The sequence below is a fragment of the Xenopus tropicalis genome, chromosome 5 (assembly GCF_000004195.4).
Source record: "Xenopus tropicalis strain Nigerian chromosome 5, UCB_Xtro_10.0, whole genome shotgun sequence".
Classification (NCBI taxonomy): Eukaryota; Metazoa; Chordata; class Amphibia; order Anura; family Pipidae; genus Xenopus; species Xenopus tropicalis.
This window is the reverse complement of record NC_030681.2, coordinates 58,780,210-58,807,999: the sequence shown is the minus strand read 5'-3', so window position 1 is coordinate 58,807,999 and position 27,790 is coordinate 58,780,210. Positions and strand designations below refer to the sequence as shown.

The 27,790-nt window shown below is 38.9% G+C and overlaps 1 protein-coding gene across 7 annotated transcripts in view; it reads left to right on the top strand.

Moving 5' to 3' along the window:
• The window catches only part of map7 (microtubule associated protein 7), a 105,500-nt gene that overhangs the window by 45,585 nt on the left and 32,125 nt on the right, over positions 1 to 27,790 (top strand). For 5 of the 7 annotated variants that reach the window (XM_012963763.3, XM_002936266.5, XM_031902147.1 and 2 more), the window contains exons 6-10: positions 2,846 to 2,956; positions 5,729 to 5,842; positions 13,328 to 13,485; positions 15,557 to 15,675; positions 16,810 to 17,057. In XM_012963763.3, the coding sequence (XP_012819217.1) occupies positions 2,846 to 2,956; positions 5,729 to 5,842; positions 13,328 to 13,485; positions 15,557 to 15,675; positions 16,810 to 17,057 (750 nt within the window). The remainder of the gene's footprint in view (positions 1 to 2,845; positions 2,957 to 5,728; positions 5,843 to 13,327; positions 13,486 to 15,556; positions 15,676 to 16,809; positions 17,058 to 27,790) is intronic. The other 2 variants (XM_004914651.4, XM_031902149.1) reach the window with 1 other exon arrangement.

The following is a 27,790-nucleotide window of genomic DNA, read 5'->3' as shown; positions in this document are numbered from 1 at the left end:
GAAAGCGAGTCTGAGAATATCAGAAACACAAACTTACACGAGCAAAGACAGGCTTCAGTTCCCTATCTGGTCAGCCTAGCTGCTGATTGGTTCCTGTCCTACAGTGCAGTGTACTGAGAGCCGTGGGCTCCCCTGCACATCCAGAGAATTCAGCCAGCAGGAACTGGAACAGATGGGCGGGACTACTGGGGTTTTGGTGGAATTACTCAATAAATCAGTCCGAAACACAACTTTTTAAAGCACAATCCTTCTATATTTAGAGGAGTATAATTCACTGGTACATTCATAATTTTTATTGGAAATTTCTCCTTTAACTCATACCAGTAATCTGATGGGAGGCACACGTAAGTAATTAGGTTTCTTATATTAATGTTAGCAGCCTTTTTGGGAATAAATCCTGTCTGATCAGTTATTATGTTATGTTATGCATTGTTATTATTGTCTGATACACATATCAAATAAAGAAAATTATTAGGTAGTCCACCTAGGAATCAGGCAAAGAGTAAAGAAAGTGAAAAGGGTGTAGGGGGAAAAGTGGGGTATTAGAAGAGTGGCAATAAACATATAAAATGTAACTATTAAAATAAAATAATAACATAGTTAATATTCTCATTATTTATAATTAAAGTCATTCAATGATCTTTGGAGGACAATGATAATGCAGTGTTTCCCTGGAAGACCATGCATAATTGTGTAGAGTTTATTAATAAATTGATCAGTGGTAATCATTCTCATGTGGGAGGGGCTACTTAAACACCTGTTTTGTTATTAATATTGCAATATCAAATATAAATGTAGCTTTAATAGTTTAATTAAGGGTTAAGGCAATTCAATATTTAGGGCTTTGAATTTGGAGTGATTAAAAGTCCTGAAATTTTCCAAAAGGTGGATTAGGTTAGGTAAGAACATCAAGGGGTTTGGTTATAATCATTAGAATATTGTGTGGATATAAACATTGTGTGTTTCATGCTCCATTTGAATTCCACAGATATTATTTTCCTGTTGGAAAATATTAGCTATGGGTTAGATAGCCATGACTATAAGAATGGGTGAATGGTGAAGAAACCCCATTTAGGAATGGCTGTAAGGTATCTAGAGCAGTGATCCCCAACCAGTGGCTCGTGAGCAACATGTTGCTCACCAGTCCCTTGGGTTTGCTCCCAGTGGCCTCAAAGAAGGTGCTTATTTTTGAATTCTTGACTTTTGGGCAAGTTTTGGTTGCATAAAAAACAGGTGTACTGCCAAACATAGCCTCATGTAGGCTGCCAGTCCAAATAGGAGCTACCAAATAGCCAATCAGAGCCCCTATTTGTAACCCCAGGAACAGTTTTCATGCTTGTGTTGCTCTTCAACTACATTTGAATGTTGCTCACAGGTAAAAAAGGCTGGGGATCCCTGCTATAGTGGGTTTTCAGGATTGTCAAAACTGGGTTCATAAGCTACATCTGCCTAGAATAAAATATGTTAATGTTTAAATTGCATACAGTATTTTTAAAAAGTGCCTTTCTTATGGCAATGTGAATAAATATTTGCCTGGTTCACTGTTTTTTTAACAGTGCTGGAAAGAAGAAATTTATATGCAAATCATTATGTAGCTGTCTAATTAAAGATTGTAGTAAAGGGTACTGATTAAATTCAGTAGAAGTTTCTAAAGCTTTTCTCTAATTCTTTCATTTTTGTGGGTGTGTGTGTTTTTTTTTTTATTTCTTGAAATTGGAAGGAGTGAACAATAGCGATGGCAAACGAGTTTCACAGATTTTTTGCAGTTTCACGAATATATATTGTTGTTTACAGTGCTGGCACGTTTGTAAACACTAATCAAATATAACTTTTCTAATTAGGGGTATGGCATCCATTATCTGGAAACTCATTTTCCAGGCCATCTCCGACAGAGTCCATTTTAATCAAAAAAATTTACATTTTTAAGTATTTCCTTTTTCTCCGTAATAATAACACAGTACCTTGTGCTTGATGTAATGAATCTTTATTGGAGGCTAAATTCTCCTATTGGGCTAATTTAACATTGAAATTATTTTTTAGCAGACTAAAAGTATAGTGATCCAAATTACAGATGATTTCTTATCCAGAAAACGCCAGATCCTGAGCATTCTGGATTAAAGTTTCCATACCTGTAGTTGATTAATTAAACTAATGATTGTGTATGGTGTTATGACATGCAAATTTTAAACTAATAATAAGCAAGATACAAATTATTTAATTTAACCACAAGAAGAGGGTTGTCTACTTCTTCAGATTCTATAGCTGGACTAAACTCTGAGTGCTCACAACATCTTGGGGAGGGGCAAGGCTAACCGTGGCCTAGAGGGGATGCACATACTCGGAGCTCCATCCCTGTAGGCCATATTAAGCCCAAAAAAGACAGCTTCCAACAGCTCTGTTTTCCAGATTTGGGTCATTCATGAAAGACCGAATAATTGGGAGAGGCAAACTAAAGGAACAAACCTGCACAATGCCTCCATTTCTTCACAAACAAGGGCACACTGAGAAACCCGCTCCAAACCAAGATGGGGCTCATCACTATAAACAAGTAAATTTTAAATGCACCACTCCAGAAAAAATATGCCACGTATTCACATATTTAGATCCCACTGTCTTTCTTAACTCACATATATATTAATGCTCACTGGGAATTATTTAGAAGGGTTGAATTTGATGGACTTTTTTTTTATTTAACTCAATTGAACAATGTAACTATATAACACAGTCCCCTGTACAGCAGTACTGTTGCAGTGCGGGTCTCCCAGCCATAAAGGCATAAAGGGATTGTTTCACTTATATGATTCCTACACCTAACTGTTGTTGATAATATCTCCATTTTCTTTAGACCCAGATAGGAGATCAGTTTCAACGATGAACCTTTCAAAACATTTTGATCCAGTTATTAATAAGCGACTGTCCACATCATCTGCAACAATACTTAATTCTCCAGACAAAGGTACAGTACCATGGAATCACTGTATGACATTCTGCTACCCTAACAATAGAGTATTCAATGTGATCATTTTAGCATTATGCAACTACTATTATTTGCACAAAATGCAGCATGTAACGTCAGATTAATCTCATAAGAAGTTGAAAACTTTGCCCAGAAAGCAACATGATTTATCTGCTGGATAATGCATAAAGGGTCAAGGAATGAAGTCATCATTTTTTATAGACTGGGTAGTTTAATGTGACGAGTAGAGAGCCACACCCAATCCTCAAGCTTAAATTCAGGGTTTACTACCCTTTTTATGATCTGCAAAAATGTTAAATCTTTTTAGCTAGAAATGTTAAATCTTCAGTAGATTCTTAAACATAAGTAAGTTGATCTTGTAATGCAGGCACAGTCATTTTCTTAGGGAAATTAGGAATAACAACCTTATTTAGTTTAATGAAGTTTTAAGTGTTGTAAGCAAACTAAGCCAGTAAAGTTTTGTTCAGTAATAAAAAAAAAAAAAAAAATTTGAAAACCAACATTAGTCTCAGGATGAAAGGTAGTAAGAGAGAGATAAATTGACAATAATATATACTACACAATATCCCAAATTTCAGAAACTGAAAAGGGGTGAAGAAACCCTGAAGGTTTCCAATGAGTGTTTCTCACAGTAGAGGGCAAAATGATTACATAATGGACAGCTTTAACTCGTAAATTTTCTGGAATGTAAAATGATCAGCAGAAGATGACAAAAAAGATTAAGCTTCTTTCACATTATCAAGATTAATTCAGTATGTAGCAGTAGAAAGATTTAAAAGGAGAAAAAACAGGATCACTGGGGGTTGTTAGGCAGTGTAAAGTAGGGATCAAACCACATTAATAGTACAAGTCTCCAGTGTCAAGACCCAACAACCCTTACTAGGTTATAAGTCTGGACCAAGGAGGAAGCTGAGTTCAATGAGTCTTATATATGGTATCCAAAAGAGTTAAGAAAGCTCAAGGTTGTATCCAGGCAGCAATCAATAGTAGTCAGATTCAAAGCAGGAAGTCAGGAAACTGAAAGATCAAATCATAACAGCATTTCAGACATAGCCGGAACTTCATGAACAATGACCTATATTTGGGCATTGGGTCTTTATCACCAATTTATTTTTACGCCAGTCATGACGTGATGATGTCAAGTGGCTGCACGCTGACATCATTGGCTGGTGCCACTTCCCACATGGTATCCATGGGTGCTGCCATTTTGGAGATGGCACCAAAGGAGCCATCGAGTGCTCCTGACATCCATATGTTTGGACAACCAATGGAACAATTTTTAATGTCACCAGTTCCAAAGCCAGTGGAGAACCATCAGCTATACTTATCAGAAGAGGTTGCTGTTTTAAATATGAGCCTTCACAAAATAGCCTGTGAAACAATTACACGCTCTAGAATCATTATGGAGGGAATCTTAGGAGCCTTAGGAAGGCACAGTAGAGACACAGGAACAGTTTACAGAGAAAAGTTCCCGAAAGAAGGACTAGTAGACAGATCTGGATCTTCTTGAAGAACATGTAGGACAGTCTTTAAAGAAGTCTGGAGAGACCACAGTACAGGCATAGGTTAACTGGCATCTGCGAAGCTTCTCTTCTGGCGAAATGCAGACCTTATTATACCAATTTGCATTTCTACTAAATAAAAATAAAGCTCTCTTCAGCTTGGGCCTATCCTAAAACATCTGTGGAGATGGACCCTAAACATTTGGTTTTAGCTGTAGTTTACTTTTGGAAATAAAGCCCTCAGTCTTATGCCACATCCTTCTTTCTTTTCTGTTCAGCTTTTGTTGTCAGAAACAGTTCAGAAACAGGATAACCACTTCCCCTGTGCTGCTGCGGCTTACAGCTCTACATAAGAATAGAATAGTATTTCATAAGATACTTAGTTAACTTAAATGTAATTTTCTCCTTTAAAAAAAGAAATTCACTCCTACCTCATGCATAGCTAATGAGAAAGAATGTCCCAGCAGGAGTATAAGAGGGGTGGGAGATCCAGTGTTCAGCAACATACACCTTGGGGTGCTAATTCTGTTGGGATTGTATGTCCAATTTTCACCCTATGGACACAAAGGGACTTCCTAAACAGTAATGTATAATGGGTTTCTTAGTGTTATTTCTTTTTAATGTATTTGCTGTTTGTAAACCTTTTATATTTGTACGTCCTGAAATTCTCGTCTGTCCTTGATGCTCTAAATTAACCAATAGCCTAAAAGAATTTGTGTGACTGTACTTGTATCTGAAACTCTCTGTGTACTGGAAGAAAAAGTTTGTCCATTAGCATTTGAATGATATAAACAGTGTGTGTGTTTTAATGTAAATTAGTACTTTTACTACCAGAATGTTTGGTGAATTGGTAAAAATTAATCATTTGATTTCTGTAGAGCAGTGTGGTTGTAGTTTGTGGCTTCTCTTACAGCCCAAGTGGGGACTGGAGGCAGTGTTTTATTGAGCTAGTTTGGAGTGTTAGGAGTGTTTGGAATGATTGTGCTAGTTGCTAACCTGGGTGCAGGTAGAGCAAGAGACTGACTGCTGGAGTATCTAACCCCTTATAGCCACTCCAACATAACATTTGCTGTGACACAGCCTATTTAATATAATTTGTTTACACTGAACACATTTATATACATGGAATGTATATAGGACTGGATGTTCTCATATATATTTTTCTGTGTTTTAATAAAATTATCTTGATACATTTAAAATAACCTTTAAAACTACATGTGCAAAATCTTGTTTTTATGTCATAATTTAGCCTGTCAGCCTTCTCTTAGTCAAAGGGGGAGTAACTTTGTCAGCAGACTATTGATGCCCACTCATTCATACCTGGCACGAAGTAAAAGCACGGCGGCCCTGTCTGGAGACACAGGTAAAATCACCATTAATGTATTTTTAAATATGTTTGTACTAATACATATTAGGATGTGCTTGAATAGTTGAATGATTAGTTGTGGTAGAAAAAGACAATAGTGTCGATTTACTAAAGTGAGATAATGCTTATCACATATTTTTTTTGCGTTAAAATTGACGCAAAAAAAAAAACCTGCGCGATTTGCTTAAGTATTATCACATGCGTTAAGTCACATATCGCGTGCGTTAAATAGCGCGCAACCAAATGCGTTAATTTTACCGCATTGCGTTAATTCTCACGCAGAAATAATACTAACGCATGATTCACAAACACTTAGACGCGCTAAATATCGCATTAGTCTATGCGAAACTTAACACCTACTTGGTTCATGGACTTTGCAGTGTGATTTATTCAAGTATGTGTTGGCCCTAGAGTGATGTAGCCTCCAGTTTGCAGGGTAATGGTCATTTTCAAAAACAGTAGTTTTACGAATGTAATGGTGTGTATGGCTAATATGGCGTGTGCGCGATAAGTAGCGCACGTGCGTTAATTAGTGCGCGTGACAAGTAGCGCGATGCGTTAATTAGCACGCGTTGCATCAAATACCCCACGAAAATAGTCTTTGTGACTTAAATAACAGCATCGCGTCTAAATTAACGCAAGTATCCTTTTAGTGAATTGTGTGTTAAGGCGCGATAAAATTTTTAACGCATATTATAAATAGCGTTCGTATTAACGCACTTTAGTGAATCAGCCCTAATGTGTTTTATGTCACTTTTTTTTTTGCATGTCCTTATCCTTTTTATACTGTATATACAGTTGGGTTAATATTAACCTTGTACAATGCTATCAAATATTGTTTTACTGGACATGATGGTTTAACCTTCCAATGTCCACATTATGCTTTTACCTAAGAACCACAAATTCAATTTTGGTGCCTTCTTTTGAGTTGGGGTATAAAGTTCTGGACACTGTTTGTTACAGTTGTTCAAATAGATAAGACTTTGTTACACATAGTTGAAGTGCCATGCATCCCCTGAGTATTTACCTAGGTTCCCCTGAGTCAAGCTCTACTTCCTAACCTCTCTCTGAAAGGTTCGAATCAGTATGCCACCACATGTCCAAACCTTGCCTTAGCCCAGTGCTGCAGAGGACAACCACAAACTGCTTATGCAATTACCACAGCTAGGCCTTGACTATCCATCAGCTTTCTCTCTTATAACTCTAATCTCGCAACTTCCTATCTACACTTTATCCCCATAAATCTCTTACTAACCCCCACTTGTGTAATTAAACACACGTGTGCCAACTATGGGAGAACATACCAACTTATCCCTTCTGGAAAAATCTCAAGTGAACAATTGTGCTAAGCAAAATAAAAAAAATCTATGACAAATAAAGGATTCTTATAAAATACTTTTTACATAGTAACATAGTAACATAGTAAGTTGGGTTGAAAAAAGACATACGTCCATCAAGTTCAACCATAATGCCTATATATAACCTGCCTAACTACTAGTTGATCCAGAGGAAGGCAAAAAACCCCATCTGAAGCCTCTCTAATTTGCCACAGAGGGGAAAAAATTCCTTCCTGACTCCAAGATGGCAATCGGACCAGTCCCTGGATCAACTAGTACTAAGAGCTATCTCCCATAACCCTGTATTCCCTCACTTGTACTGAGAGCTATCTCCCATAACCCTGTATTCCCTCACTTTCTAAGAATCCATCCAGCCCCTTCTTAAAGTTATATAACGTATCAGCCAGCACGACTGATTCGGGGAGGGAATTCCAGAACCTCACAGCTCTCACTGTAAAAAATCCTTTCCGAATGTTTAAATGGAACCTCCCTTCTTCTAAACGGAGTGGGTGCCCTCGTGCCCGTTGGAAGGACCTACTGGTAAATAAAACATTAGAAAGGTTATTATATGATCCCTTTATATATTTATACATAGTTATCATGTCACCTCTTAAGCGCCTCTTCTCCAGTGTAAACAGACCCAACTTGGCCAGTCTTTCTTCATAACTGAAACTTTCCATACCCTTTACCAGCTTAGTTGCCCTTCTCTGGACCCTCTCTAACTCAGTAATGTCCCGTTTGAGCACTGGAGACCAAAACTGAACAGCATATTCTAGATGGGGCCTTACCAGCGCTCTGTAAAGGGGAAGAATAACCCCCTCCTCCCGTGAATCTATACCCCTTTTAATACAGCTCAATACCCTGTTTGCCCTTGCAGCTGCTGCCTGGCATTGCTTGCTACAGCCATGTTTATTATCTACAAGGACTCCAAGGTCCTTCTCCATTATGGATTTGCCTAGTGCAGTCCCATTAAGGGTATACGGGGCTTGCATATTTTTACATCCCAGGTGCATGACCTTACATTTATCCACATTAAATCTCATCTGCCACTTAGCTGCCCAGATTGCCAGTTGGTCAAGATCCTGCTGCAGGGATGTCACATCCTGGATAGAATTGACTGGTCTGCAGAGTTTTGTGTCATCTGCAAACACTGATACATTACTCATAATACCCTCCCCTAAGTCATTTATGAACAAATTAAACAAAAGTGGACCCAGTACAGAACCCTGAGGGACCCCACTGAGGACCTTATTCCAAGTAGAGAATGTGCCATTAACAACCACCCTCTGTACCCGATCCTGTAGCCAGTTTTCTATCCATGTGCAAACGGCTTCACTAAGACCAATAGACCTTAGCTTAGAAAGCAGTCGTTTGTGGGGAACGGTATCAAATGCTTTGGCAAAATCCAAATAGATGATATCTACTGCATCCCCACTGTCCAGCTTCTTACTTACCTCATCATAAAAAGCAATTAAATTGGTCTGACATGACCTGTCCTTCATAAAGCCATGCTGATTACTGCTCATAATGGCATTCTCCACTACATAATTTTGAATGTGATCCCTTAACAAGCCTTCAAATAACTTGCCCACCACGGATGTCAAACTTACAGGCCTATAATTGCCAGGCTGAGATCTTACTCCCTTTTTAAATATGGGAATGACATTCGCCTTCTTCCAGTCCCTAGGTACCATACCTGATGAAAGAGAGTCTGAGAATATAAGAAACAAGGGCCACTGCAATTCTGCCCCTAGCTCTCTCAGTACCCGAGGGTGTATTCCATCTGGCCCAGGTGCCTTGTTTACATTTATCGTGTGTAACCCTTTAAGCACCATATCCTGTGCCAACCACTGTGTAGTTGGAGCTGAGGCAACAGTGCAGCTATTGGGTGGGACTTGTCCCACTGGCTCCTCTACTGTATACACAGAAGAAAAGAACTGGTTAAGCACATCTGCCTTTTCTGTATCCGCTGTAACCATATTGTTATTATAACTCAATGGGGCCACACCCTCAACCTGCATCTTTTTACTATTAATATACTTAAAAAACTTTTTGGGGTTAGTCTTGGCCTCGGCCGCGATGCGCTCCTCATTTTCTATCTTTGCCTTCCGGATTGCTGTTTTACAACACTTGTTATAGTGTTTATAATCATTAAACGCAGCTACTGTCCCCTCTGACTTATATTTCTTAAAAGCTTTCCTTTTTCTCCCTATTAACTTCTTTACCTCAGAGTTAAGCCACATAGGGTAATTCTTAACACTTCTACTTTTTCTTATTAATGGAATAAATTGAGAACAGTAATGATTTAATATCATTTTAAATGACAACCATTTCCGCTCTGTGTTTTTATCAGAAAACATAATGCCCCAATCTATGCCCTGAAGCGCTGCCCTTAAGGAGCTAAAATTTGCCTTCCTAAAATTCATTGTCTTTGTTGCCCCCGTGTAAATTTGTTTCCTGCACCAAACATTAAATGAAATAACATTATGGTCACTATTACCCAGGGGTTCAACCACTTGCACATTTGCTATACGTTCTGGGTCATTAGAGATCACTAGATCTAGTATAGCATGGTTCCTGGTTGGCTCCTCAACAACTTGTGACATAAAGTTGTCATGCAGCAAGTTTATAAACTTGTTCCCATTTACTGTCCTGGCAGTACTATTGCCCCAGTCAATATCAGGGTAATTAAAATCCCCCATAACTATCACTTGCCCCAAACTAGCAGCCTTTTCTATTTGCAACAGGAGCTGGGCCTCCTCCTCTTCGCTTACATTAGGGGGTCTATAGCATACCCCTACAATTAGTTTGGTAGATTCCTTACTATCTGTGAGAAGCTCAACCCATAAGGATTCAGCTCCCTCTGTTAACCCCATCACTTCCTCCCTAATATTTGCTTTTAATTCCTGCTTAATGAACAGACACACTCCTCCTCCTTTTCTATTGCCCCTGTCCCTCCGAAACAATATATACCCCCCAATATTAACTGCCCAGTCATGAGACTCATTCAACCAAGTTTCAGCAACTCCAATCACATCATATTTCCGCTCCAACGCCAGTACCTCCAGCTCTCCCATTTTACCAGTCAGACTCCTTGCATTGGTAAACATACATTTAATACTGGTTCCGGCGTGAGAATGACGTGTAAACAACTTATGGGCCTCCCTGCCATTATCAGTATCCCGAAGCAAGTCTCCTCCCCCATTTTCCCTTACTATGCCCACTACCTCATCTATCCTGTCTACCACAGAATTTCCCTCTGCACCCTCCCCCCCCACTCCTAGTTTAAAATCTCCTCCAACCCTCTAGCCATCTTTTCCCCCAAAGCAGCTGCCCCATCATCATTGAGGTGCAGCCCATCCCTGGCAAAGAGCCTGTAGCCGACTGAGAAATCAGCCCAGTTCTGGAGAAACCCAAAGCCCTCCTCCCTACACCAATCTCTCAGCCACGCATTAATCTCCCTAAGCTCCCGCTGCCTTCTTAATGTTGCTCGTGGCACAGGTAATATCTCTGAGAAAATTACCTTGGAAGTCCTCGCCCTCAACTTCGCACCTAGCTTTTTAAAATCGTTCTTGAGGACTTCCCCCCCTCCTCTAACTTTGTCATTGGTACCTATGTGTACCAAGACCGCCGGGTCTTCCCCAGCCCCTCCCAACAATCTGTCCACTCGTTCCACCACATGCCGAACCCTAGCACCAGGCAAGCAACACACAGTTCGGCATGTAGGGTCTTTGCGACAAATTACCCTATCCACCTTTCTAATAATTGAATCCCCTACAACTATAGCCTGCCTTCCCTTCCTAGCACTATTCCCCCCACCTGTATTAGAGGTGCCGGCTCCCAGGGTGCTCTGAGAGTCAGCCCGCTCCATACATGCTAGCTCAGAGCTGTCTTCCCCAGCATCTTCACCTAAAGCGGCATATCTGTTGGATTGTACAAGCTGTGAACCAGCCCCCCTACCCTTGTGTCCCCTACTGCCCCTCTTAACTGTTACAAATTTGTCTCCCTCATTAACCTCCACTGTCCCTTCTCCACCCCCCACTACACCGGCCCCTGCCAGTGGTTGCTCAGTGAGCCTCCTGTTCTCCCCCATGCTTGCAGCTGCCCTCAGTGCTGCCAGTTCCCCTCTTAGATTCTGCACCTCAGATTCCAAGAGGAAAACCCACCTGCATCTCTCACAAGTAAATGCTGCATGGAACTGCTGCTCCAGGACCACATACATGCGGCAAGATGCACACTGAGTAACACCAGCAATCATACTGCAACTCATATTGCCACTGGGTACTTACAGTCTCCCGAGTGCAATCCCTTGTATAGTGCCTTTTAAGTTTCAAACGCCTTTTTTGTTTTTAACGCCTACTATACACTTAATCTACATGCAACACTTTAAATTACATACATGTTAACAAACATGTTGTTTGTTAAAGGAGGGTTGTTATCAGTGGTAAATTCTCTGCCTGGTATAGGGTTTTTACCTGGAGTCGAGTTCCACAAGGTTCTGTATTGGGTCATAAGTACTGATGTCAATGATGTATGATTTCTGTGAATAGTTTTGTAACATGTTAGCATTATATAAATAATGGATAATAATATTTATTGTTACAAATGGGCCAGTTATAGCTGAACCATATTTTTGTATACAACAAAAGTGTTGGTGATGGAAACACTTAAAAAATATTATGAAATATTTTTAAAACTGATTTAAGATTTCAATAAATCCACTACAGTTTGGGTGCATATTTATATCAATTACTGCTCCCCTTTAAAGGAGAAGGAAAGGTAAAAACTAAGTAAGCTTTATCAGAAAGTTCTATGTAAATACAGGTATGGGACCCATTATCCAGAATGCTCGGGACCTGGGGTTTTTCGGTTGAGGGGTCTTTCTGTATTTCAGATCTCCTACTAAAGTCTGCTAAAAACATTATTTAAACAGTAATTACACCCAATGGGATTGTTTTTCCTCCAATAAGGATTAATTAAATCTTAGTTGGGATCAAGTACAAGGTGTTGTTTTATTACAGAGAAAAAGGAAATCATTTTTAAAAATGTAAATTATTTGATTTAAATAGAGTCTATGGGAGATAGCGTAATTTCGAAACTTTCTGGATAATGGCTTTCCGGATAAGGGGTCCAATACCTGTACAACCATAAGCATTTACAGTGAGTCCTCGATTAAAAGAAACACAGTATTCATTGTCTTTTTTTGTGTACACGTTTTCTTCAGTATCAGAGTTCCTGCTCTGAGAAAAATCCTTCAGGCCACTGACACAAGTCTGCACATCTCTCACCTCTCTGTCTCTCCCGCTCCCAAAAGAATTCAATCCCCCTCCAAGCTAAAATGGCACTGCTATCTTAAGCAAACACAGGGAGCTTCCAGGGCTGTTTATTTAGATATGGTAAACTTTCTGCAGAACAAATATAAGGTTCTAGCTTGCACTAATGTGGCTAATCTATTAGCAGTAAACTTGATATGATTGTTCCAAAGACACATGGATTTATGCTTTATCAGTTACCATTAATAATAGGTACAAAAATAAGACTCATTTGCTAAAATAGAACTTAAAAGACTAAACTTCATAAAAGCAAATTTAACCTCTAGTGTTTGATACGAGAGCATCTTGTAAGTCTCGTACTAAACACAATGATGCCAAAAACAGTGTAGTGATTTTTGTTTTGCTGTCGTATCATGTGCTATAAATGCAGGTGAAAACCGCATGTGCTATGCATTTTATGGACCTTTTCTATTCTGCTTGTGTTGCTCTCCTGTTCTTTTTCTTGTTTTGTCAGTTATGGATTTTTGGGTTATCTCTTACCCTCTTTTATTGATCTTGTAAATTAACCTTTGACTTTTGAGATTTTGGTGGTGATTCTTGTTCTTTAATTAAATCCAAAGTATTTGCTTGTAAAAACAATGGCAAAAACTATTAATTTGATGCCATAAGCCAGATAAATGTATTTGATAAATACTAATGCAAATATTTTAGGATTTTACTAATATAAATTGGGGTTTTAAACCAATAACTTCCTTTGGCATTAACAGCAACCCTTGTCTCTCTTAATCCTCATCTCTTCTTGCTTCAATGCTTTCTGCTTCTGGCTTTTCAATGTTCACATCTCCAACTGTGTTATCTTAACAACACCCTAGTCATCCCCATTTGTCCACGTTCAGCATCTTGCAGCCCCCTCAGCCTGCAGCCTAACAAGTCAGCAAACCTTAAAAGTTCAGAGAGACCAAAGCTTTCTATCACAACACCGGAGGCAACAACAAGGAGGAAAGCCACACACTTTGCAGGCACCAATAGTGTAAGTATATATTGGGTGGTGATTTTACTGTATATGAGGATAGTGGTGACAAATGATTAGTGTATTTCATTTTGAACTGTAGTGGTGTAAATACAGGTTGTATATACTGAGCCAAAATGGTTCTAACTTTAAAGAGAGTTTTGCTTTTACTTTTTTCTGTGGCTTTATAATTTTACCTTTTTTGGAGCTCTGGTCAGACTTTTCTTAGTTTTGGTGGTTGCTGTATTCAATTTGTGATGTCTAAGGATTTAGGATTTTCACTTCACACCTCACCCCATCTTTCATATGAACTAATCCAAAAGATTTACATTAAAAGCATACCGTTTAAACCAAATTAATATCCACGTTTCATGTTTGTTTGCAATCCTTTTGAATTAGCTTAAACTCGCTGACAGGTAGCTGCTCTAGACAACTTTCAAGAAGTATAAGATGAACCTATCAAGATGATGTATGGTGTCCTAATTTCATCAAAGAATGTATTTAAAAGCCTGTCACCAGCTTTACTTTCCATAAAGTCTGTTCTATGTCGGGCCTGTCTTAAAATATAGGCAAATAGGAACAGAACTGCAAATAAATGGCTGAGCTGCCAATAAATAGGACTGACCCAAAACATAGACTTTATGTGAAGTAATATACAAATAATAAAAAAACCTAATAGGATATATACAGAAGAGTTTATACTATGATTCGGTTAGTTCCTGTGGTGCAGCAGCCTCAGGTAGCCATGCTCCCACTTACTGCACAATAAATGCACACACGCAAGCTCTCATATAAAGAAACACACAGGGACAGAATGCCACATCGGCTGGCATTTATTAACATTCAAATTTTTGGAGCACAAAAAAGTGGCTTTTTCGTATTTGTGTACAAAGGCCAGTATTTAAAAAAAAAAATAAAACCATTTGTAAAAGTAATCTGCTATTAACATGATCTCCACAGGCTTTAGATGGCATATTTTTGTTTTCAGATTTGTTGCGATTTTGTCACATAATAAATTGGAAAAAAATCATATTTTTAATATTTTACCATCAAAAAACCCAAATTGTGAAGAAAAAAAAAATTGAGCATTAGTAAATTGCCCCATAGTATCTGATGATATCTAATGTGCCCTTCTCTTGGTATTGTACTGCACAAGCAGAACAAGCTGCTAAAAGGCCCATTGTGGTCATTGCAAGACTATTTCTCAAATTATATAGGGTTTTGCCATTCCTGTATTAGCCAAAACACCCCAAAAATATCATACAGAAGAAAATTACTAAATCCATTTTTTTAAAAATATTTCACAGTGCAATCAGTTGAGGTGTCAACATATGTGGAGACACTATGCAAAAAAAGGTTTAGAAATGTTTTTAAAAAAACTGGAAAAACTGTTTTGCGTGTGTAGATGTATTGTGATTGTGTGCACAATTAGCATAAGATAATCTGGGTAGCAGAAGTAGGGAGGTACAGGACTGTTGTGGGGGAGCACCATCAAGGGAGTCACAGAATTTTGAGAAAGAATAAACAGATATGGGTGAGGAACAGGAGTAAGGCCGTTCTGCTTTTTGTCACAATAGCGCCCAGTTGTGCCCATTGTAACTACAATGCAACTTTTATGGTATATGGCACTTCATGTGTTAAATGTAGTGACATAGTGACCCATCTCAGCAATATGACTAGATAAAGATTGCTCCAAACAAGTGAAATAGGAAGCATTATATTAATATTTAATTACAAAAACAAATTGGGCACACATTTCCTTTAAAATTGCTTAGATATAAAGGATTTTAATACTGTAACTTAATACTTTAACTGTAGTTGTTTAGAGTGCCAGTTATAGAACTAGGATGATGGTGAAGACAACTGGAACCGAATTACCACCTTTTAAGGATTATATGTGGACATGATCTACTACCTTGTGATGGTTCCATTATGGAGCAATGTGAATTACATTTATTTACCTTTGTTTCTTATGTGATGCTACAACCTACCAGTAATTCTGATGCAATTCTGTTCTTCAAATAAGTATTTTAAGAAAAAAACATCAGAATACATAACACTTCTTGAAAACAGTGTATCTTTTTACTTTTAGGTGGAAAAAAAAGAAAAGGAAATAGAGATTTACAGGGAAAATGCAGCCACATTCAACCTGAAAACAGCAAACACTGCACTTGTTTCCAAAAAGAAATTTACTTCTCAATTCCCTGTAGGGTAAGAGTTAAAAAAAAAATTTCCTTTAATTGCAGTTTTTTTCTGTACGGTATAGCACGTTATAAGAAGAAGCCAAATATGTTTTCTTATCCTGGAGGCATATATATAGGTACCTTTGTTCAAATAAGGAGTACTCAGAGATAGTGCTCTGCCTTTTATTTAATTTTAAAAAAAAAACCATCTTTGTATTTTTTGTATTATAAATCATTAATAGATCATTGTTTTACCTTTGCTACCGCCATCTTTCTCCCCTGGGTTCAGGACAATTTAAAGAGTAGAAAAAAATTAGCTTGATCAAATAAAACCTCCCCTCAGAAAATGAAACCACTTTTTTTCCTTTATTTCTGATTATGTAGTAGGCTTACATTAATAGAGGAGATAGTTTTCAAATTCTTTCTGCACCTCCCACATTTGCAGTAAAGAGCCAAGGATGTGGGTTCCAGTTTAGAGTTAAAGTTTTTCCAGTTTTTCCTGTTCTGAACTGCTTAGTGCAAGCAAGCAACAAATATCATGTGAAGAGAATGCATGTACACAGGCCCTATTAATTGAGCTCCTTTTCATCACAAATGTATGTTGCTTTATTAAAAATAATTTACACATTTTTGTAACATTGTTCACTTCGCATGTGTTGCACATTGATGCACCCCCCTCCCGGGCTCAATGTGCAGCTGTGCTATTATTCTTTTCCCAGGCCTCCATCAGGTTTTGACCCTGCTGCTCTCACTCACTCCCTCTGCACCAATGGTACTTACTGCCACTTAATTTGTTAAAACCGGTCATAATCTATTCTCTGATCACCTTTTTGCAGGGACATATGGCACTGATAAGATAATTATTGGGTGATGTGGAAAATTGCCCTAAACAAGGGGTTGAACAATCAGACTACCCAAATTCAGCCCATCATGTCAGTGACAAAATTAGGTAAAGGTAACACTTGGTGAACTGGGCAAATTACCAGATCTTTAAGCATGTGAAAACATGTTCTGAAATCTGAACCTTTTTGTATCCTACTTGGTGAAATTTTACAGTATCCCATACAGGGAAAAATCAACAGTAGCCAAGTGCCTCAATTCTTTTCATAAACGTGCGACGTAAATTGTGCTGTAAGTAACATGCATATTAATTTCACTTCAGGACTCCACATAAATCATCAGCCTCTTCATTTAGTGTTTTCAAGCCTGCTAATTCAATCAAATTAGGCACAACCCATCCACGTCCCCTCTCACCTGGAAATGTTCGACCATTAAAAAAAGAAGAGAAGAAGAAAGATGAATGTAAGGAACATAATGAGTCATCTGCTGAACAATTTAAGGCTAAAGAACCAGATACAGCAGAACAAGAAAATAACACTGAAAGAGAGGCTGGGCCAGAAACTTTGCAAGGTAAGGTTGAGTCCTATTTAATTTAGTGTCTTTGCACTCTCATTTTGTGAATATCTGCTAATGGAGTTAGTAATTTAATTGGGATGGTGTCTATGAGCAGAAACAGAGTAATTCTTTTGCAAACAAGCCCTCTCTGGGTTCTTTATATTTTTCATGTGGGTATAGGACCTCTTATCCAGAATGCTGGGGACCTGTGGCTTTCCAGATAAAGAATTATTCTATAATTGGGATCTCCATACCTTTATGTCTACTAAAGAAATTATATATAAACATTTAACAAGCATAGTATCCAAGGCTATTGAGATACTAATATCTACAGTTAGTATTAATGTTTGTATAAATAGGTTATGTATGTGATAGTATAGATTGGGAAGTATAGGTTGTGTGTGTTTACTTGGAAGGGTTGAACTTTTTTTCAACCCTATGTAACTAAAATGGAGTTCATGGGAGATGACCTTCCCATAATTCGGAGCTTTCTGGATAATGGATTTGCAGATAACGGGTCCCCCTTCCACAGATAAATTTAATGTAATTTAAATCTGATTGCAGTTTTTAAACAATGTTCATTGGCCTGGTCAGACATTCCATATTGACACTATGTACTTAAAGAAAATAAACCAGAAAAAAACCCAGAGGAAATGTGTTTTTTCATCCAAATAAATAAGTCCAATTTAAGTTATTTTGAAAGCCCAGTGTTATCACAACTGTATAATTTAGAGAAATGCATGCATTTTTACTGTGAACTCTGCTGTCACAGTAGTGCCCATATTAAAGCATTTTTTAAATCCAGTGCATAACCGTACATTTAATATTTAGTCTCACCTGTTACTTAGCTGCTCAGAGTTACAGTTTGTCTAGATACCATTGCATTGATACCACATGCTGGATGGAATTCGTCCTGTTTTGTGTCATCAACTAACAGATGAATTGCTAAAAAAAAAGTGGACCAAATACAAAATGGTTTGGTACCTAGTTAACAGCCTCATTCTAATTAGAGGATGCACCCCGACAACTAGGCTTTGTAAACAGTTCTTTAGCCTATTCTCTGTCCATGTCCAAATAGCAAAAACAAGACCAGTAGATTTTAGTTTAGGAAGCAAACATTTATGCGGCACTGTACAATAAAAAACAATTACAAAAACCAGTTGAAATGACACAACTTTAATAAAGCCATATTGACTATTACTTATAATGCCAATTTCCAGAACATACTCTTGAATATGCAATGCCTTAACAAACATTTGAATTACTTGCACACAGCAGATGTTAAATTTACAGGCCTTTAGCTGGCAGATTGAGATTAAAATACCTACTGGAAATATTTTTAGCTTTCCACCACTCTATTGGTACTGTACTGTACCATAACAAACAAGAACAAAGAGAATATGAAAGGATTATAAAAATGGCTTGGCTAAAATAAAATACAAACAGGGTTTTTATAAAGTAGACAGTGAGAATAAATACTTACATGCTAGGAGTTTCAGTACATAATTAGAATGTGGTCCCTAAGTCGATCCGAATATAAGCCGAGGTACCTAATTTTACCCCAAAAACCTGGAAAAACCTATTGACTCGAGTATAAGCCTAGGGTGGGAAATGCAGCAGCTTCTGCTAAGTTTCAATAATCAAAATAAATTCCAATAAAGGAATTATTAGGATTTATTAATTTTACTGAACAGGATTCAGCTTGCTGTTTCCTTCAAGGAGCTCCCCCTCCCTCCTTGTGAGCTAGATAGCTTGCCTGCCTGCTTCAAAGAGCTCTCCCCACTCTCTGCTCTTCGCACAAAGAAATAAATAGCAGGCCAATTTGAGGTTTACTGTGCATACCTGTCTGCTTCTAAGGGCTCTGGACTCTCCCTCCCCCTCATAGACAACCGAGCTGAAAGCCGGGAGCATGTGACGTCACACCGGGGGGGGGGGCGGAGCAAGGAGTCAGTAGGAAGGAGTGCAGAAGAGCGCACAGGGGGTCCGCGGTTGGCGGGAGCAGTGGTAGTGGGAATCAGGTAGCAGAGGGTGCTAGCTGGAGTACTCGAGTATAAGCCGAGGGTTAATTTTTCAGCACATTTTGGGTGCTGAAAAACTCAGCTTATACTCGAGTATATACAGTACTTACAATTTATTAAGTACTCCTCCTATATATGTGAAAATGAACTTTGTGCACAGCAAAGAAAAATAAAACGGTTCTCCTATGTATAGATAACCACTGAAAAAAATACAATTCACCTGGACAAACCAATAAAAATTAAGTCTAAAATTAAGGCTAAAAAGTAAAGAAAGAAAAATATAGGTTGAATTGGGCAGGCAAAGAACATCTCCATTCTAGTCTGCTGTAAGTGTAACAAATGAATAATACAAATAGAAACTATGTAACCATGTAATTAGGGAAATCCATTAAAAATTTCAAGCAAGGTCTTAAGACTACCTCTTGCTGGTACACTGTAATGCTAGTAAGAGAGAAAATTTTTGTTAAGAGCACACATTGCTAGTGAGGAGAGCTGAATTTTCCCAAGACTAGTGCTGAGCAAAGCAGATTTGTTACATATGTACATATTTGGGCAGATTTATTACAATGTGAGTTTAGAGCTTAATACATAAAAACTCACCTGTGTTCTATTCATTCCTATGGGATTTTTAGAGATGTATTTATCAATAGGTGAAAGTAAGAATTCACCATTTAATTAATACTCTACTAAAAATCCCGTAAGAATGAATAGAACATGGGTGTGTTTTTTATGTATTAGGGCTGTGGCAGACAGGGAGACTAGTCGCCCGTGACAAATCTCCCTTGTCGCGGGCGACTAGTCTCCCCGAAATACCATCCCACCAGCGAGTATGTAAATCACTGGTGGGCTGGCATATGTGGCGCGCGTATGCCATCCCACCGGCGATTTACATTTTCGCTGGTGGGATGGCATTTCGGGGAGATTAGTCGCCCGCGACAAGGGAAATTTGTCGCGGGCGACTAATCTCCCAGTGTGCCACAGCCCTTAAAGGAACAGTAACACCAAAAAATGAAAGTGTATAAAAGTAACTAAAATATAATGTGCTGCTGCCCTGCACTGGTAAAAGTTGTGTGTTTACTTCAGAAAATCTACTATAATTTATTTAAATAAGCTGCTGTGTAGCCATGGGGGCAGCCATTCAAAGGAGAAAAGGCACAGGCACATAGCAGATAACAGATAAAACACTATTGTATTCTACAGAACTTATCTGTTATCTGTTATGTAACCTGTGCCTTTTCTCCTTTTTTCCCAGCTTGAATGTCTGCCCCCGTGGCTACACAGCAGCTTATTATATAAATTATAGTAGTGTTACTGTAGCAAACACACCAGTTTTACCAGTGCAGGGCAACAGTGCATTATATTTTTATTACTTTAAAGCTCTTTTATTTTTTGGTGTTACTGTTCCTTTAAGCTCTAAACTGACATTTTGATAAATCTGCCCCATTGTGTGTTTTATTGTCTATTCGTCTTTTACATTCAGTATAGTAATCACCTGGGTGGAGGCACATAACTTATCCACACCTCGCAAATCTTCCACTTTGTAGAGGCTTGGGATCTATCCCGTTCACGCCCCAGTGTGGCCCTAGATATTAGTGCCAAGAAATTTTGGAAGCACTGCTGAGAAAACGATTTGTGAAATTTGTCTGCAATTACCCCAGAAGAAGCATACTTATTGAAAATTACATTTCTTATATACCACCTCAATGTCTTATTTTGGAGTGGCAATCCCCTCTAATACCTCACCTGTCTCCTAGCGTTGATACCATAGCACCCATATTTGCTAAAAGTATACAGAAAGTTACTGCCTAGTACAGTTGATATAAAAGGTCTACACACCCCTGGTAAAATGTCAGGTTCCTGTGCTGTACAAAAATGAGACAAGATAAATCATTTCAGAACTTTAATGTGACCTATAAACTGTACCGCTCAATTGAAAAACAAACTGAAATCTTTTAGGTGGAGGGAAGAAAACCAAAAACACTAAAATAATGTGGTTGCATAAGTGTGCACACCCTCTTCTAACTGGGGATGTAGCTGTGTTTAGAATTAAGCAATCACATTCAAAATCATGTTAATAGGAGTCAGCATACACCTGCCATAATTTAAAGTGCCTCTGGTTAACCCCAAAAAAAGTTCAGCTGCTCTAGTTGGTCTTTCCAGACATTTTGTTATTCGCATCCAACAGCAAAAGCCATGGTCCCCAGAGAGCTTCCAAAGCATCAGAGGGATCTCATTGTTAAAAGATATCAGTCAGGAGAAGGGTACAAAAGGATTTCTAAGGCATTAAAACTGGTCAGGGAGGCTACCAAGAGGCCTACAGCAGAATTAAATGAGCTGCAGGAATATCTAGCAAGTACTGGCTGTGTGGTACATGTAACAACAATGTCCCATATTCTTCATATGTCTGGGCTATGGGGTAGAGTTGCAAGACGAAAGCCTTTTTCTTACGAAGAAAAACATCCAAGCCAGGCTACATTTTGCAAAAACACATCTGAAGTCTCCCAAAAGCATGTGGGAAAAGGTGTTATGGTCTGATGAAAGAAACCAAGGTTGAACTTTTTGGCCATAATTCCAAAAAATATGTTTGGCGCACAAAAAATACTGCACATCACCAAAAGAACACCATACCCACAGTGAAGCATGGTGGTGGCAGCATCATGCTTTAGGACTGTTTTTCTTCAGCTGGAACTGGGGCCTTAGTTAAGATAGAGGGAATTATGAACAGTTCCAAATACCAGTCAATATTGGCACAAAACCTTCAAGCTTCTGCTAGAAAGCTGAACATGAGGAGGAACTTCATCTTTCAGCATGACAACGACATCCAAATCAACAGGAATGGCTTCACCGGAAGAAAATTATAGTTTTGGAATGGCCCAGCCAGAGCCCAGACCTGAATCCGATTGAAAATCTGTGGGGTGATCTGAAGAGGGCTGTGCACAGGAGATGCCACAATCTGACAGATTTGGAGTGTTTCTACAAAGAAAATGTCAAAATGTGCCATGCTGATAGACTCATACCCAAAAAGACTGAGTGCTGTAATAAAATCAAAAGGTGCTTCAACAAATATTAGTTTAAGGGTGTGCACACTTATGCAACCACATTATTTTAGTTTTTTTGTTTTTTTTCCCTCCACCTAAAGGATTTCAGTTTGTTTTTCAATTGAGTGGTACAGTTTATAGGTCACATTAAAGGTGGAAAAAGTTCTGAAATAATTTATCTTTGTCTCATTTTTGTACAGCACAGTAACCTGACATTTTACCAGGGGTGTGTAGACTTTTTATATCCACTGTATATGGTTATGGCAAGAGACTTTCTGGAGTATTAAGAAGTATTTTTCTGGTACTGAACTAGTACTCAAGGGTGAAGAAGTGTTTTCTGAATGGATAGATTACCGTATATCTTTTTTTATTTTTTTATTTTTTTAAAGGTAGATTTTATTTGTTTTACAAAATCAAAACAAACAACAAAAGTAGATGCATGAATGTTGCTATACATTTTGTTACAATAAAGTAAGAAGTCGTTTAACAGTTTCGTCGTTATTACTGTACACAGTATGGTATTCTATCATTGGTGGCAGGCTTGCCTATGTGGGGTTGTTTGGTACCAGCATATGTTAAGGTTGCTGGCCTTGAGGGTCTGGGTTACACCAATCACTCCACACTTTTTCGAATTTGTCCATCGCTCCCCTTGTTTCATATGTGAGTTTAACAAGCGGAAGAGCGCTATCTACTAACTGTCTCCAGAAGTTCAGTGAAGGTAAGTTATTCCCCATCCAGTGCATAATAACTGTCTTTTTTGCGTAGAGATTACCGTATATCTGCCCATTGTTAGAAGAATGGAAAGGAACTGAAAAAAAATAAAACAATGCAAACTAATGGAACTAAAAAATCCCCTGCTTTGATTTTGTTACAAGCCCATAAAACTAAACAGCCTGACTGTACAGATTGTCATTATTTATTTCAAGCCTTGATAAATCGCTTTGAGAAATATAAGGATCTTTAACAACATCTTGCTAAGTTTTAAGATTTGCGACAGCTTAAAGGCGAGAAAACTTCTGCTTTAATTAGCAAAGTGGATAATGAACTGAACTGCCTCATATTCAAAAAGGTAATTCTTGTAACTAAAGCAATGTCTTTACCTTCACCGGCAAGTGGGGATTAGACCCAATTATCTTGTCAATCTTGCTATGCAGTCTTACCTGAGATACAACCCTAATGCTTCTACAGAGGATGTCTTAAGGAATGCCATAGGCAGAGGATGATTTTTTTGCTTGGGTAGGCTAAGTCTAATGTCACATGAACAGTTTCAGCAATTTTACACTGGCAGAGAGACATCTGACAAAAGTTAGAATTCACCTGTCACTGAGCATACAGGTGGATTTTGTCATTGGCTGACACAAGAGCTAAAAAATGAGGGGCCCACAGACTGAATGGTTAAGTACTGATTATTTTTTTTTAATTGACGTCTACGAATCCCAAACTATTTTGAAAACAATATGAATTGCAATCTTGTATTATATACATTTCATTTATGAGAGATATTACATATAGTAAAGATAGTATAGATAAATGTTTGTCCTCTTGCAAAAAAAACTGTAGCTGCTTTTTTAATGCAGTTTCAAAGTAACACAGTATAATAGTAGACGAGGTTAAAAAATTATATGCATCCAACTATCAATTCAAACGTTTGTCTAAGTGAAATTAGCCTAACTGCTCTGCCAGTCAAACTAGAGGAAGGTGAAAAGCTGTAGCCTTGGATGGAGGGAAAAATTCCTTCCTGACCAGTGCCTGGATCAAAGTACAATAAAGACAAGTATGTTGCAATTTAAAGAAGAAGGAAAGGTAAAAACTAAGTAAGCTTTATCAGAAAGGTCTGTGTAAATACAGCCATAAGCACTCACAGAAAAGCTGCACTATGTCCTCTATCAAAAGAAATACAGGATTTCTTGTCATCTTTTGTGTAAACATGTTTTGACTTGATCACACTTTTCACAACTCACAACTTAAGGGGATTCCCTACCACTCTGCAGAAGTTGCTTAGATCAGGTGTGAACATTTTCAAAAACGCAAAGTCCAATTGCTTTACATTAATTACTAGATAGTATATATCTTGATCTGGATGAATAAAAACCTTCATAGACATACTACTGTTTTGAAATGTTCTGTTCGTATGACAATGTAAAACATTTTAAAAGATAGCTGAGTAACAGATACACATTCTGCATATGTAGGAATGCTGTAGCACGCTCGCTGCCCAGTGCAACCTCCTTTCAAAATAAGTAATGCCTAGACACTAGACTAAATACTATTTCATTCCAACTAAAACAGCACTCTCACATAATCTGCCTGCTATTTCATCCCAGTTGTTGCAGGGACCTTAAATGTAGAATTATAAGAGGCAACTTTGATGGCAACTATGACAAGAGCTTCAGTCATACTGCCTGCTGCTAATCCCTTTATATTGCATATATATTTATATAGTTTTAACTTTTTTATTGAGAAAAAAAGAGAAATAATTTTGATGCTACTTTTAATAGTAAGACCTCCAACACATGCTGCCTTATACAGGAACTCCCGGGTACACAGTCTGTTGCTGCACTGTTTTACATGAGGAACCACTAGTATTTATTAATAGTTTGTGCCAATAACTCCTTGCAACCCAAAAGCACCTATCTAGGACCAGGGCCAGAACTAGGGGTAGGCAGAAGAGGCACCTGCCTAGGGTGCAATGATTCGGGGCGCCAGGCAGGAACCTCTCCTGCCTACTGCTAGCCCGCGCTCCCTGAGGATTGTTGAGGAAGAAGAAGCCAGAAGAGACTTCTATTATGAATCTGCTACCCATGCTTCAGAGTTGAAAAAGAAAGAAAAGCCTTTTAAGGTTCATTCTCAGACTGTTCCACAGCCTGCAAAAGATCAAGTCATCTGAAGCACAGCAGTTTCCTAAAACCCAGAAACTTTACTGCCAGCATTGTGAAAAACAAGAGCATGACATTACTAAATGTCATCTTAAGGTGCAAGTTACTCCTGTGCAAAGCCAAGCCCAAACCACCCATTGGAGTAAGACGTAAGTGCATCTTCCATCTGACTGTGAATGATGTCCTTACTACTGTTTTGTTTCACTATGGCTCACAGATAACCATTATTAGTCAGCCTTTCTACCAGAAACATTTATCTACCTACCTGACGCCTGCTGATGACATAGAAGTAGTATGCTTATATTGATGGTAAAGTAGAAATTGATCTTTGAATTCCTGGGATAACTTCTGAAGCTGAACCACCTCTCAAATTGGTTGCTTATATGTGTCCTCCTACGACTTTACAAGACTTCAGCACCACTGATAGTGGGATCTAATGTGAAGGCAGTTGAGGATGTTTTCCTTATGTTTCTGCAGTTGCAAGAGACCACAGGTGTTTCTTCTTTCCCTGTGTCAGCAGCAGTAAAGAGACTGTGCCAAGCCTTTGTACCTGAATTTTGTCAGGGCCCTGTATACAGACTGAATGGGCCTCCTTTAGAGATTCCAGCTTGTCAAGTAGGACTGCTAGTTTCCCGATCTCTTCCCATGCTGACAAAACCCAATGAACTGCTTATAAAGGAGCTCACACTCGGAAAAGATGTGTTCTCCACTGATGACATGAATGTTGAATGTGTTAGGCTTACTAACAGGCTGGTGGCTGGTTGAATCAACTTGCTTTCATTTCAACTAAAAAGGGATAAGTATTCTTTACTAACTTTATCAAAACCATTGTGTTTTTTTACTGTTGGGTTTTATTTATTTTTTTTCATAAGTAATTGTTGTTTTTGGAGCTAATTTACAAAGTTTGTGGGATCCATAGGCTTACAGCAGGTTACATTCCCTTGTAATTACCCTCAGCTTGAGGAGGGTGGGGTTTGATTAGTTCACCTTTACAGACTGCATAAATAGAACCACAGGCACTCCAGTGGAGCTTGCTCTGGTGGTAGGTGCTCTGTAAGTGATTGCTCTTTAAGTGGGACTCTGTAAGTGGAGTTATAAACTCAGGGAGTTAAACACTAAGGGAGTTAAAAACAAGGTAAAACAAGGTATTTACTACAAGTCCTTACACCTATTTTAGTTTAACTGTTCTTGTAACTGGGAGAATGAGTGGTAGCAACATTGAAGGTCTGACACAGTGCACAGCCTGCCACATGTATGCAGTTGTGGAACAACAGTTCCAAAGTGCATACCTCTGTTGTGGATGTGAGCGAATTGCCACTTTAGAGGCTCGCGTTAGAGTCCTAGAGGAACACGTCGCAACACTGCGTTCAATCAACAATCTTGAGAGGGGTCTCTTGTTAACTGAACAAGAACTAGTGGGGTCAGATAGTAGGGGGGGAGGGGAGCAGCAAAAGGATGATAGGGCAGTAAGCTGGGTGACAGTTAGAAAATCTAGTGTGGGGAAAAGGAAAAGGGAGGCTGCTCCAGGGTTTGCGCATCCCAACAGATTTGCCAGATTGTGTGAAGAAGATGGGAGTGTGAACTCTGGATTGGCGGTTCTAGGTGAGGCTGATCTCTCTAACAGCCGGGAGACCAGTTTCACTAGTAGTGGTGGGGAGGAGAGCAGAGCTAGGCCTAAACAGATGGTGGTTATAGGGGATTCGATCATTAGGAAAGTGGACAGGGTAATCTGTCAAGCGGATCGCTTCAACCGGACAGTTTGCTGTCTTCCTGGTGCCAGGGTTCGGCATGTGGTTGATCGGGTTGACACATTATTGGGAGGGGCTGGGCATGACCCGGCTGTCTTGGTACATATCGGTACTAACGACAAAATGAACGGTAGGTGGGGGACTTTAAAGAGTGAGTTCAGGGATCTAGGCTCTAAGATTAGGCAAAGGTCCTCCAATGTCATTTTTTCGGAAATTTTGCCGGTGCCGCGTGCAAGTTTAGGGAGACAGCGGGAGCTTAGGGAGCTAAATGCGTGGCTAAAGTCTTGGTGTAGGAAGGAAGGGTTTGGGTTCCTAGAGCACTGGGCTGACTTTTCCTTGGGGTACAATCTATACAGCCCTGACGGATTGCACCTCAATGGAAGGGGGTCTGCTGTGCTAGGGGAGAGAATGGTTAAGAGGTTGGAGGAGTGTTTAAACTAGACAAGGGGGGGTGGGTGAGCTAGAATTCCATGGGAAAATTAGTGTAGACGGGGTAGGGGGACTAGCAAAGGGTTGTGGGGGAGGAGTGAGGGGGGCATATAGTTTATCAGATAAGGAGCTTCCGTTACAAGGAAAGCAGTCTCATAATTGCCTTAGCTCTAATTCTCCCTTAGCTAATGTAAACATCAGAGGGAGAAGTAATAATCTCCGCTGCATGCTGGCTAATGCGCGTAGCTTGTCGGGTAAATTAGGGGAGCTGCAAGCTATTGCATGTATTGAAAATTATGATTTAATAGGTATCACTGAGACCTGGTGGGATGATAAATGCGACTGGGCTGTGAATTTAAATGGGTATACACTTTTTAGGAGGGACAGAGAGATTAAAAAGGGTGGAGGGGTTTGTCTTTACGTAAAGTCAGACTTAAAGCCATGTAATAAAGACATTACCAATGAAAACGTCGAATCTCTTTGGGTAGAAATTTCAGTAGGGCTGAAGGTCACAAAGAAAATGATCATTGGTGTATGTTATAAACCACCCCGTATAGATGAGGGGGATGAGGCCCAGCTATTGTTGCAAATGGAGGAGGCTTCAAAACTGGGTCAAGTTGTTGTTATGGGGGACTTTAA